The 13,250-nt window shown below is 48.5% G+C and overlaps 1 protein-coding gene across 1 annotated transcript; it reads left to right on the top strand.

Annotated features, from left to right (window-relative positions):
* Positions 1-10,933: 10,933 nt before the first annotated feature.
* Positions 10,934-12,986, top strand: LOC134444925 (zinc finger and SCAN domain-containing protein 26-like). The gene is made up of 3 exons (XM_063194100.1): positions 10,934-11,721; positions 12,430-12,688; positions 12,924-12,986. Exons 1-3 carry the CDS (start codon positions 11,075-11,077, stop codon positions 12,984-12,986), a joined length of 969 nt encoding a protein of 322 aa, XP_063050170.1. The 5' UTR covers positions 10,934-11,074.
* Positions 12,987-13,250: the final 264 nt, after the last annotated feature.

The raw sequence follows: 13,250 nt of genomic DNA, 5'->3' as shown, positions 1-13,250 counted from the left end.
GTACCAACATGAGATTCAGGATATTGTTTAAAATGGCCAAATCAGCCTCATATGTGAGCTGGGAGAGAGAAGTCACTCGCAACACACACACACACACACACGCACGCACGCACGCACGCACACACGCACGCACACACAGTCTCTCTCTCTCTAACACACACACACACACACACACACACACACACACACACACACACACACACACACACACACACACACACACACACACACACACACATACACACACACTCTGTCGCACACACACACACTCTCTCTTTCTCTAACACACACACACACACACACACACACACACACACACACACACACACACACACACACACACACACACACACACACACACACACACACACACACACACACACACACACACACACACACACACACACACACACCATTCTCTGTGGGCAATAGTATAAACACTATGGTATATACCAGTGGCTGTCAAACAGGGGAGGCTGTTCAATTACAATATGTCCAGAACGCAAAAAAAAAGGGGGGGGGGGGTCAATTTTGACACACATCTTACATTGGTCCTGAGCCACATATGGCCTCACACACTAAAGGACTCTTGTTGAAACAAATGTGTTAATCATTAATCATTATCCCCCTTGTAGCCTAAATGTTTTATTATTATTATTATTATTATTATTATTATTATTATTATTATTATTATTATTATTAGGCCTACCTCCACCACATAATGATGCGAGTTTGCCTTCGTTGTCTTTGTTCATTACTGGGTGCACGGCTTACCACTAGAGGTCCAAAAATCTTTAATTATTTACCAGACATTGCCAATACACCGTAGGAAACAAGGACTCGCCACTCACGGGACTTTGCAGTTAACCAGTTGATCAGACACCACGAAAGCTCAAAAGAAACAGCTCTTCCCTACCTTTTTCACCTAGTCAATATTAGGCAGTGCTCTGCTCTGCTCCTTGATATTAATTTTCTCCTCATAAGGACGACTGGAATTCGCCAGAATTTAATCCACAATGCTTGGCATTTTGCATAGCTCTCCAGCGTTCTTGCAAGATAGCCCTAACGAAAAGTAGGCAACTTAAACTTTTGAATTGGGAGATTAAAAAGGATAAGGACGTGCCACTATTAAGACTTTATTCGCAACACTAGGTTTACAAGAATATGTAGGCCTACACAAAACTGGAGTACACCGCAATGAATAGCTTCCCCACTGGTTACCACGACGAAACTTCTCAGTCAAATTAATAACATATCCGCATTTCGAAATGAAATCAACTACTGTAGCCTACTGACACGGGGTTCACCCAATCACAAGTCGGAGCTCCAGTCTCCGGTCCCTCCCCCCTCCTCTCTCTTCTCCATTCACTCCCAGTGAGGCTCAGTCTCAAAATCAAAAAAATTTCACGGCAATAGCCAATGACCGTTTAGCATTTTGCCATTGAAAAAGCGTACAATCCCACATGCCATTGAAGTCCATTGAGACTCGACTCGCTTGCGTTGTCATGAGCGGAAAAAAACCTCGTGCGAGTCTCGGGATCTTATTACAGATTGGTTTCATCTCTAAGTTGAGCACATGCATTTTCTATGGAGCTGGGTCTGAAATAGCAATGTTATCAAGTCGTGTAAAGCATTAGTTTACATACTATTCTCCGTGATTTTGGACAGGAGGCGGCGCCTCCCTTGTACTCAAAGAGGAATCGCCCCTGGTATAGTGTATACACACTATGACGTCAGCACAGCCTGTCAACTCCATATGCTACACACACACACACACACACACACACACACACACATACAGTTGAGGACGATATTATTAGCCCCCCTCCTGAAATTAGACATTTCTCTTGATTTCTCTGTAAGAATGACCATTATTAACCGTTTCTGTTATTCTGGAAACAAATACACTGGTGGAGATTATGTTCAATGAGTTGAATTTGGATTTTTCTATTGTTACGATGAGTTTAAACAAAAAAGGGCAAACATGACAAGGACAAAATTATTAGCCCCCTGATCATTAAAAGTCAATATGGCGCCATTTATGAACCAAAACTGACAACAGGCTCTGATAAGTTGCTACCTAGGTTGGCACATGCCCCACTAGGGATTTTGGCCCATTTCTTCATTGCAAAGTGTTCTAGCTGGTCCAAATCGCATGGATGCTGAGCATAGACATTAACCACAGACTCTCAGTGGGATTGAGGACTGTGACTATGAGCGGGTGATTCCAATATCTTGGTTTTAGTGTCCTTCAAGAACCTCTGAACTAATCTAAATGCATGTTTTGGGTTACAATGTTGTTGGAAGACCCAGCAATCCATATTCAGACCCAGACTCCCTGTGTCTGAGGCTGAATAACAGACTAAACCTAATGCCCCACCACTATGTGTAACTGTGGAAACTGCTTAGCCTCATTAGACCAAAGAAGCATTGGACACCTGCTTAGATGATTGTTATTGACCTGGCCTCACCTGGAGTTTTTTTCCCCCAAAGAGAAAGACAGTTGTTAGGGCTTGTCATCATATTGGGCTTTGGGACCATCATCATAGAAGAACCCCTTTACTAAAGGCAGTGCATATCAGAGTGTTATTGAGCTTTGCCTGTTAACATTTGAAAGTCAAAAATGAGTTTTGAATGTCTCTGCTTTCATCTGATGATATTCAATTGCACCTGCATGGATGCATGAATTCTGCTTCTGTCAGGTGAAGAAAGGGATAGTCCTTGAATCGTTATAAGATGGTTTCCACAATTAAACATGGTGGTGGATGCATCATTCTGTGGCAGCCTCAGCCACAGGAAACCTTGTTTGGGTGTACGGCACCATAAAAACAGAAAATTATGATAGAATGTGGAAAGTGACCTTGCAAAAATATGCTCATAGAGGGAGCTAAGATCTTCACTGGATCTTTCAATAAGATAATAACCCAAAACTTGCATCCAAAATAGTTCAAATAATCTTCAATGATACTAAAACCATGGTCATGGAGTGGTTCAGACCTCAATCCTTTAGATAGTGTTTGAAGAGTGCTGAAAATGAATGTCCATCCTCAACATCCATGCAATTTGGACCAGCTTAACTATTTGCGATGAAAAAAATGGCCCAAAATCCCTGGTAGGACATGTGCCAACATAGCTAACGACTAATCAAAGTGCCTGGTGTCAATTTTTGTTCATAAATGGCACTGTATTGACTATTAATGATAAGGGGGCTAATAATTTTGTCCTTGCCATTTTTAGACTTTTTTGTTTAAACTCATTGTGAAAATGGAAAAGTCCAAATTTAACTTATTGGATACTATCTCCATGGTGTATTTGTTTCCAGAACAACACATATTTATTAATAATGATCATTCTCAATGATCAATGAAGAGATATGTCTAATTTCAGGAGGGGGGCTAATAATATCGTCCTCAACTGTATACACATATGCACACGCACAGAGAGAGAGAGAGAGAGAGAGAGAGAGAGAGAGAGAGAGAGAGAGAGAGAGAGAGAGAGAGAGAGAGAGAGAGAGAGAGAGAGAGAGAGAGTGTGACAGAGTGCTCTAGCTCCTCCGTACAGCACCTTGTTAATTGTCTCTGGTCACTGGAACAGGGGTGCACACCTGTATTTAGCTGACTAGCGACTGATACCATCCGTTTAACAAGCGTCAGTACATGAGAAGCACACACACACACACAGTCACTAACGATAACATTCATACACAACGGTAAACGCAGACGCAGTATCAAACATTAGTATTTACAAACATTTTTGCGCAATACACGCGACTTCAAACAAACATCCATTCACGCGAACACAAACACTGAAACTTTTCCCCCCGACTTCGGCTACACTCACGCGATAACAATAAACATACACTTACCGAGTAGCGCAGGTTAAATCCTGTGTGTTATGAGCCCCCTTTCTTTGTGTTTTGTTAAGTTGTTCATTTTCGCCCAATAGTTTGAACTCCAGCAGCATTTGTTTGGGGAAGCTTTGTATGGTGTGCGCGCCGCCATGACAGGCAAACTCGAGCAGTGGGGTTGAGGGCTTGTTCAAGCGCCTCAGCTCTGCGCAATGCAGTGTGGGTACGGGGTAAACTACTTTTTACGGGGTTCTTGATGAAGTATTGAAATATTGTGCTTTACATGGGAAACTGTGCAATGATTATGATGCATATGAAGTGTATTATTTTGCAACTAATTACTGAATGTAGAAGTAATGTGTAAAAGTGCCTATTAGTGAATATTGAGTTTAAATGTGAAGATAGTATGACCTGTGGGAGGGGTTGAGCATCTGAAATACTGGGCTGTGATCATTCTGAGAGAGAGAGAGTGAGCAGAAGCACCGAGTACCAGCTCAGGTAAACAGTTGTACTGCAGATTGTGGCTGTAAGTTGAATTTACCTTTTTGAGACTGAATTACTTTGGACATTATCTTTTGCTTATTTTTGATGGACTTGAATAATTATTTTGGACTTTCGAATTCGCTATTTTCTTTATTGAATTTTTCTTTTTATTGGCCAACTTTGTTTACAAGCCACAATTTCACATTTTTGACACTTTTTTGGATTTTGGGTGCACTTCAAATAATAAACACCCTGCACTTAAGTGCTGCTGTGGCGGAGCCAGTCTGTTTTTTCTAAAGGAACCCAACCTGAGCCGTGGTACTTTGTGACATATGGTGGCAGCGGTGGGATTGGCCAGCCACAGGAAGTGCATCACCAAATTTCAAGATGGCCGACGTGAAAGGTGAGAAGCAAGAAGAAGAATGGCAGGAGGCATCTGAGGTGCATGAAGAGGAGCCAGAGCCGGTGGTACGCTCGAAGATGACTTCGAGTACTCCGACAGAACAGAAACCCAAAGCCCGGTTCCAACCAGAGGTGACGGCAGCAGCATCACTGGAGGAAGCAGAACGGACATCAGAGAAGGAGGCAGAGCGTACAATGGGAGATGTAGCAGGCCTGCTGAGGGAGTTCCTGACGGTGCAGCAGCGTCGCGAGGAGACCATCCTGGCAGAGATTCGTGGCCTGGCTACACACCTTGGAGAAAGACAAGCCGGAGGACAGCATGCAGCGTCGAGGACCGCAGCTACACCGGAGAGTGCCGTAGAGTCGGAGAGTCCACGGATGGGCCTCCCCACACCAACCCCCCATCGTCGTCGAAGCACCAGAGAGGAGCCAGCAGACTCGTTTGATGAGCCGTGGGCGGTTCCTGCTCCAGCGCAAGACCAGCATGCTGCAGTTCAAGATCGACCTGCTGCAGCTCCAGCTCAACAAGCGCAGCCAGAGAGGGTTGTGCGCAAGGAGCCCAAGATGCCGGTGTACCAACAGGGTGAAGACATAGAAGATTACCTGCTTCGTTTCGAGCGCATGGCCAGAACGTGGGCGTGGCCAGAGAGAGACTGGGCGTGCCGCCTAGTGCCACTGCTGACGGGGAAGGCGCTTGCTGCCTACACAGCGATGGATGAGGAGAAGTCCAACACCTACAAGCATCTACGAGAGGCGATCCTGGAGAAGTTCGACGTGACGGCTGAGACCTACCGACAGCGCTTCAGGACGCCGACGACACCACCAGGAGAGACCCCGACGGAGACGTACAACCGCCTGAAGAACCTGTATCGGCGCTGGATAAAGCCAGAGCAGCATTCCAAGGAGGACATCGCGGAGACGATCATCATGGAGCAGCTGATCAACGTTCTGCCGTACGACGTCCGGACCTGGGTGAAAGAGCATGAGCCGAAGGATGCTAAGACCACTGCAAAACTTGCCATGCAGTACCTCAACGCTCATCGGCGTGGCAGTCAGCGACCTCAAGCATCACCACACTTTCAGAGTAATCAGCGACCCCAAGCACCACTGCACCTCCAAAGCAGTCATCGATTTCAAGCACCCCAGCGATCTCAAGCAACCCAAGATGTCAAAGACACACGGGACGGTAGAGGTACCATGGGTGGGGCTGTGAGATGGGATGGTTCGCAGAATAGAGGGCGAGAGATTGTCTGTTATAACTGTCAGCAGCAAGGTCATAAAGCTGTTGTGTGTCCGATAAGAAAGCCAAAGCTTAACAGGTTTTGCTATGTACCGAGGGAGGGAGACAGTCTTGGTGGGGATGATGATGATGATGATAATGATAATGCTGATGAAATGAAATCTGAGATTCTGGTGAATGGACATCCTGTGCGTGCACTGATTGATACTGGTAGCTCCGTGACTCTCGTGAACAGATCCCTGCTACCCTCTGATAACCTGAACTATGAAAAGAAAATGTTTGTGCAATGTGTACATGGTGATGAGAAGGAATACCCGACTACTGAAGTGACTGTAACTGCAAAGGGTCAAATGTTTCTGATTAATGCGGGGGTGGTGAGAGATTTGCCAACTGATATAGTCTTGGGGAGGGACTTACCAGTGTTGACAGAACTTCTGGATACACCTAAAAGTGAATCCGCAGGAGTGCATCTGTCTTGTGCGGTGTTCACCAGATCCCAAACGAAGGGCGGACTTGAGCCCCTACCAGACTTGTGTAGTAGACTGTACCAGGGCGGGTCCAAAGGCCCCAGGAAGACGCGCCAGCAGCGGCGCATAGCGAAGCATTTGGGTACCCCGGTGGCTAAACCAGAAACTACTGCTCTTAAAGCTGATGGGTTGTGGGAGGTGCCAGAGAACATGGGAGCATTGCAAACTGGGGATGTGTCATTGAAACCTTTGTTTGACAGAGTGAATGGGAAGGGAGGTGATCAAGTAGGGGTGGATGGGGAAAGAGTGATGTTGGAGAATGGGCTGTTATACATTGAAGGGGATAATGTTAAGCGCCTAGTTGTACCGACCACATGCCGACCCCTAGTCCTTCACCTCGCACACACACTACCCTGGGCAGGTCATTTGAAACTCCAGAAAACGTACCTGAGATTAAGCTCGCGATTCTTTTGGCCCTCCATGTATACCGATGTGCGTACATATTGTGCTAACTGTCCAGTGTGCCAGAAAACAGGTGCTGTGCGGAGAGCGGACAGAGTACCTCTGCACCCATTACCCGTGATCTCCACCCCCTTTGAACGCATCGCCATGGACATCGTCGGACCACTGGAGAAGAGCAGCTCTGGGTACCGATTCATCCTGGTGATCTGCGATTACGCGACCCGCTATCCGGAGGTCTTCCCGCTGCGGTCCATCACCACACCGAAGGTCATCAGTGCCCTGGTCCAGCTTTTCTCTCGGGTTGGATTCCCAAGGGAAATTCTCACCGACCAAGGGACGAACTTCACATCACGACTGATGCACCAACTCCACCAGCAGCTGGGAATCAAAGCCCTCCGGACCAGCCCATACCATCCGCAGACGGACGGACTCGTGGAGAGATTCAACCACACCCTCAAGAGCATGTTGAGGAAATTCGTCTCAGACACCGGCAAGGACTGGGACAAATGGCTCCCCTTCCTCCTGTTTGCATACAGGGAGGTGCCTCAAGCCTCGACGGGATTTTCCCCATTCGAGTTGGTGTACGGTTGGCAGGTTCAAGGTCCATTGGACCTGCTGAAGAAGACGTGGGAGAGGCCAACAGAAGCTTCATCCGAGGTGGGCATCGTGCAGTACGTGCTGCGAATGAGAGACCGCCTGGACCAGTACCGAGAGGAGGCTGAAGAGAACTTGCGGAAGGCGCAGAAGGCACAAAAGCTCTGGTATGACCAGTATGCTAGGCACCGTGAGTACCAGCCAGGTCAGAAGGTCCTCTTACTACTACCCACCAGCACCAGCAAGCTTCTCGCGAAATGGCAAGGCCCATACGTCATCACCAAGAAGATGGGTCCAGTCACATACCAGGTACACCACCCTGACAAGGGCAAGACCACCCAGGTGTACCATGTGAACATGTTGAAAGAGTGGAAGGAGATGAAGACTGAAGAATCAAACATGAAGTCGGAGCATTCAGAGACGAAGATGAAGGAAGTAAAGACTGAGATGGCGGACACAAAGATGGAGACAGCAGAGGTGAAGAGGAAAGGTGCCAAGGTGATGATGGTGCGGAAAGTGGATGCAGATGCAGATGAAGAAGATGATGACATGCAGACCTGGAGGCCACGGAAAGAGGCTCCAGTCACCCTTGACCACTTGAAGGCGGACATGAAGACGGATCTTCTGGAGGTCTTCAACCACTTCCCATCACTGTTCCAGCCTAGACCGGGGCTCACTGGAGTGCTGGAGCACAAGATCCACCTGAAGGACCCCACTCCAATTCGGCAGAGGCCTTACAGGGTGCCAGAGACCCTGGTGTCTGGACTGAGAGAAGAGGTCCAGACCATGCGGGAGTTGGGCGTAATTGAGGATTCGATGAGCGAGTGGAGCAGTCCAATTGTGGTGGTGCCCAAGAAGGACGGATCTCTTCGGATATGCATGGACTTCAGGAAACTCAACGCAGTCTCGCAGTTCGATGCCTATCCGATGCCCAGGATCGACGACTTGCTTGAGAAGATTGGTCGTGCCAGGTATATCACCACGCTCGACCTCTGCAAAGGTTACTGGCAAGTGCCGCTGGAGGAGAAGTCCAGGGAGTATACAGCCTTCAGAACGCCTAGTGGGCTCTTCCAATTCACCGTCATGCCGTTTGGTTTGCACGGTGCGCCAGCCACATTCCAACGGCTAATGGACAGAGTCCTCCAGGGGTGTGACGATTGCTGTGCTGCTTACCTGGACGACGTTGTGATCTTCAGTGAGACCTGGACAGAACACTGCCAACATCTGCAGAGAGTTCTTCAACACATTCAAGAGGCAGGACTTACCTTGAACGTTCAGAAGTGCGAGTGGGCCAGGGATGAAACCAAGTACCTGGGATACCTCGTTGGCCATGGAGAGGTCCGACCGCAAGTCGACAAGGTAGAAGCCATCATGAACAGTTCCCAACCTGGGACCAGAAAGCAGGTCAGGTCGTTCCTTGGACTTGTTGGATGGTACCGCCGTTTTATCCCCCATTTCTCCACCATTGCCGCACCTCTAACTGACCTCACCAGCAAAGCCGCCAGGAATCCAATTCAATGGACTGAAGAGTGCGAGAAGGCCTTCACTGCGTTGAAGACATGTCTTTGTTCCTCTCCAGTACTGCAAAGTGCAGACTTCACACAGCGGTTTCTGGTGCAAGTTGATGCCTCGTCAGTAGGGATCGGAGCTGTCCTGGTGCAAGGGAAGCCAGGTGAAGAAAGGCCAGTGCTCTATCTGAGCCGGAAGCTACTGCCCAGAGAGCAACGTTATTCTACAATTGAGAAGGAGTGCCTTGCAATTAAGTGGGCTCTGGAGAGTCTACGCTACTACTTGCTGGGCCGAGAGTTTGATCTGGACACGGACCATCGAGCTCTAACCTGGATCCAGACCATGAAGGACCACAACGCGAGAGTGACCAGATGGTATCTCGCACTTCAACCTTACAGATTCAAGATCCGACACAAATCCGGAAAGCAGAACATTCCAGCGGATTACCTGTCCCGATTGCAGATGCTCTGCAATCTAGGAGAAGGGGAAGGTAATGTGACAGAGTGCTCTGTCTAGCTCCTCCGTACAGCACCTAGTTAATTGTCTCTGGTCACTGGAACAGGGGTGCACACCTGTATTTAGCTGACTAGCGACTGATACCATCCTTTTAACAAGCGTCAGTACATGAGAAGCACACACACACACAGTCACTAACAATAACATTCATCCACAACGGTAAACACAGACGCAGTAACAACATTATTTACAAACATTTTTGCGCAATACACGCGACTTCAAACAAACATCCATTCACACGAACACAAACACTGAAACTTTTCCCCCCGACTTCAGCTACACTCACGCGATAACAATAAACATACACTTACCAAGTAGCGCAGGTTAAATCCTGTGTGTTATGAGCCCCCTTTCTTCGTGTTTTGTTAAGTTCTCCATTTTTGCCCATTAGTTTTAACTCCAGCAGCATTTGTTTGGGGAAGGTTTGTATGGTGTGCGCGCCGCCATGACAGGCAAACTCGAGCAGTGGGGTTGAGGGCTTGTTCAAGCGCCTCAGCTCGGCGCAATGCAGTGTGGGTACGGGGTAAACTACTTTTTACGGGGTTTTTGATGAAGTATTGAAATATTGTGCTTTACATGGGAAACTGTGCAATGATTATGATGCATATGAAGTGTATTATTTTGCAACCAATTACTGAATGTAGAAGTAATGTGTAAAAGTGCCTATTAGTGAATATTGAGTTTAAATGTGAAGATAGTATGACCTGTGGGAGGGGTTGAGCATCTGAAATACTGGGCTGTGATCATTCTGAGAGAGAGAGTGAGCAGAAGCACCGAGTACCAGCTCAGGTAAACAGTTGTACTGCAGATTGTGGCTGTAAGTTGAATTTACCTTTTTGAGACTGAATTACTTTGGACATTATCTTTTGCTTATTTTTGATGGACTTGAATAATTATTTTGGACTTTCGAATTCGCTATTTTCTTTATTGAATTTTTCTTTTTATTGGCCAACTTTGTTTACAAGCCACAATTTCACATTTTTGACACTTTTTTGGATTTTGGGTGCACTTCAAATAATAAACACCCTGCACTTAAGTGCTGCTGTGGCGGAGCCAGTCTGTTTTTTCTAAAGGAACCCAACCTGAGCCGTGGTACTTTGTGACATATGGTGGCAGCGGTGGGATTGGCCAGCCACAGGAAGTGCATCACCAAATTTCAAGATGGCCGACGTGAAAGGTGAGAAGCAAGAAGAAGAATGGCAGGAGTCATCTGATGAGCATGAAGAGGAGCCAGAGCAGGTGGTACGCTCGAAGATGACTTCGAGTACTCCGACAGAACAGAAACCCAAAGCCCGGTTCCAACCAGAGGTGACGGGTGCAGCATCACTGGAGGAAGCAGAACGGACATCAGAGAAGGAGGCAGAGCGTACAATGGGAGATGTAGCAGGCCTGCTGAGGGAGTTCCTGACGGTGCAGCAGCGTCGTGAGGAGACCATCCTGGCAGAGATTCGTGGCCTGGCTACACACCTTGGAGAAAGATAAGCCGGAGGACAGCATGCAGCGTCGAGGACCGCAGCTACACCGGAGAGTGCCGTAGAGTCGGAGAGTCCACGGATGGGCCTCCCCACACCAACCCCCCATCGTCGTCGAAGCACCAGAGAGGAGCCAGCAGACTCGTTTGATGAGCCGTGGGCGGTTCCTGCTCCAGCGCAAGACCAGCATGCTGCAGTTCAAGATCGACCTGCTGCAGCTCCAGCTCAACAAGCGCAGCCAGAGAGGGTTGTGCGCAAGGAGCCCAAGATGCCGGTGTACCAACAGGGTGAAGACATAGAAGATTACCTGCTTCGTTTCGAGCGCATGGCCAGAACGTGGGCGTGGCCAGAGAGAGACTGGGCGTGCCGCCTAGTGCCACTGCTGACGGGGAAGGCGCTTGCTGCCTACACAGCGATGGATGAGGAGAAGTCCAACACCTACAAGCATCTACGAGAGGCGATCCTGGAGAAGTTCGACGTGACGGCTGAGACCTACCGACAGCGCTTCAGGACGCCGACGACACCACCAGGAGAGACCCCGACGGAGACGTACAACCGCCTGAAGAACCTGTATCGGCGCTGGATAAAGCCAGAGCAGCATTCCAAGGAGGACATCGCGGAGACGATCATCATGGAGCAGCTGATCAACGTTCTGCCGTACGACGTCCGTACCTGGGTGAAAGAGCACGAGCCAAAGGATGCAAAGACCACTGCAAAACTTGCCATGCAGTACCTCAACGCTCATCGGCGTGGCAGTCAGCGACCTCAAGCATCACCACACTTTCCGAGTAATCAGCGACCCCAAGCACCACTGCACCTCCAAAGCACTCATCGATCTCAAGCACCCCAGCGATCTCAAGCAACCCAAGATGTCAAAGACACACGGGACGGTAGAGGTACCATGGGTGGGGCTGTGAGATGGGATGGTTCGCAGAATAGAGGGCGAGAGATTGTCTGTTATAACTGTCAGCAGCAAGGTCATAAAGCTGTTGTGTGTCCGATAAGAAAGCCAAAGCTTAACAGGTTTTGCTATGTACCGAGGGAGGGAGACAGTCTTGGTGGGGATGATGATGATGATGATAATGATAATGCTGATGAAATGAAATCTGAGATTCTGGTGAATGGACAAGCTGTGCGTGCACTGATTGATACTGGTAGCTCCGTGACTCTCGTGAACAGATCCCTGCTACCCTCTGATAATCTGAACTATGAAAAGAAAATGTTTGTGCAATGTGTACATGGTGATGAGAAGGAATACCCGACTACTGAAGTGACTGTAACTGCAAAGGGTCAAATGTTTCTGATAAATGCGGGGGTGGTGAGAGATTTGCCAACTGATATAGTCTTGGGGAGGGACTTACCAGTGTTGACAGAACTTCTGGATACACCTAAAAGTGAATCCGCAGGAGTGCATCTGTCTTGTGCGGTGTTCACCAGATCCCAAACGAAGGGCGGACTTGAGCCCCTACCAGACTTGTGTAGTAGTTTGTACCAGGGTGGGTCTAAAGGCCCCAGGAAGACGCGCCAACAGCGGCGCATAGCGAAGCATTTGGGTACCCCGGTGGCTAAACCAGAAACTACTGCTCTTAAAGCTGATGGGTTGTGGGAGGTGCCAGAGAACATGGGAGCATTGCAAACTGGGGATGTGTCATTGAAACCTTTGTTTGACAGAGTGAATGGGAAGGGAGGTGATCAAGTAGGGGTGGATGGGGAAAGAGTGATGTTGGAGAATGGGCTGTTATACATTGAAGGGGATAATGTTAAGCGCCTAGTTGTACCGACCACATGCCGACCCCTAGTCCTTCACCTCGCACACACACTACCCTGGGCAGGTCATTTGAAACTCCAGAAAACGTACCTGAGATTAAGCTCGCGATTCTTTTGGCCCTCCATGTATACCGATGTGCGTACATATTGTGCTAACTGTCCAGTGTGCCAGAAAACAGGTGCTGTGCGGAGAGCGGATAGAGTACCTCTGCACCCATTACCTGTGATCTCCACCCCCTTTGAACGCATCGCCATGGACATCGTCGGACCACTGGAGAAGAGCAGCTCTGGGTACCGATTCATCCTGGTGATCTGCGATTACGCGACCCGCTATCCGGAGGTCTTCCCGCTGCGGTCCATCACCACACCGAAGGTCATCAGTGCCCTGGTCCAGCTTTTCTCTCGGGTTGGATTCCCAAGGGAAATTCTCACCGACCAAGGGACGAACTTCACATCACGACTGATGCACCAACTCCACCAGCAGCTGGGAA

The sequence above is a fragment of the Engraulis encrasicolus genome, unplaced genomic scaffold (assembly GCF_034702125.1).
Source record: "Engraulis encrasicolus isolate BLACKSEA-1 unplaced genomic scaffold, IST_EnEncr_1.0 scaffold_85_np1212, whole genome shotgun sequence".
Taxonomy (NCBI): domain Eukaryota; kingdom Metazoa; phylum Chordata; class Actinopteri; order Clupeiformes; family Engraulidae; genus Engraulis; species Engraulis encrasicolus.
This window is presented reverse-complemented; position numbering and strand designations above follow the sequence as displayed.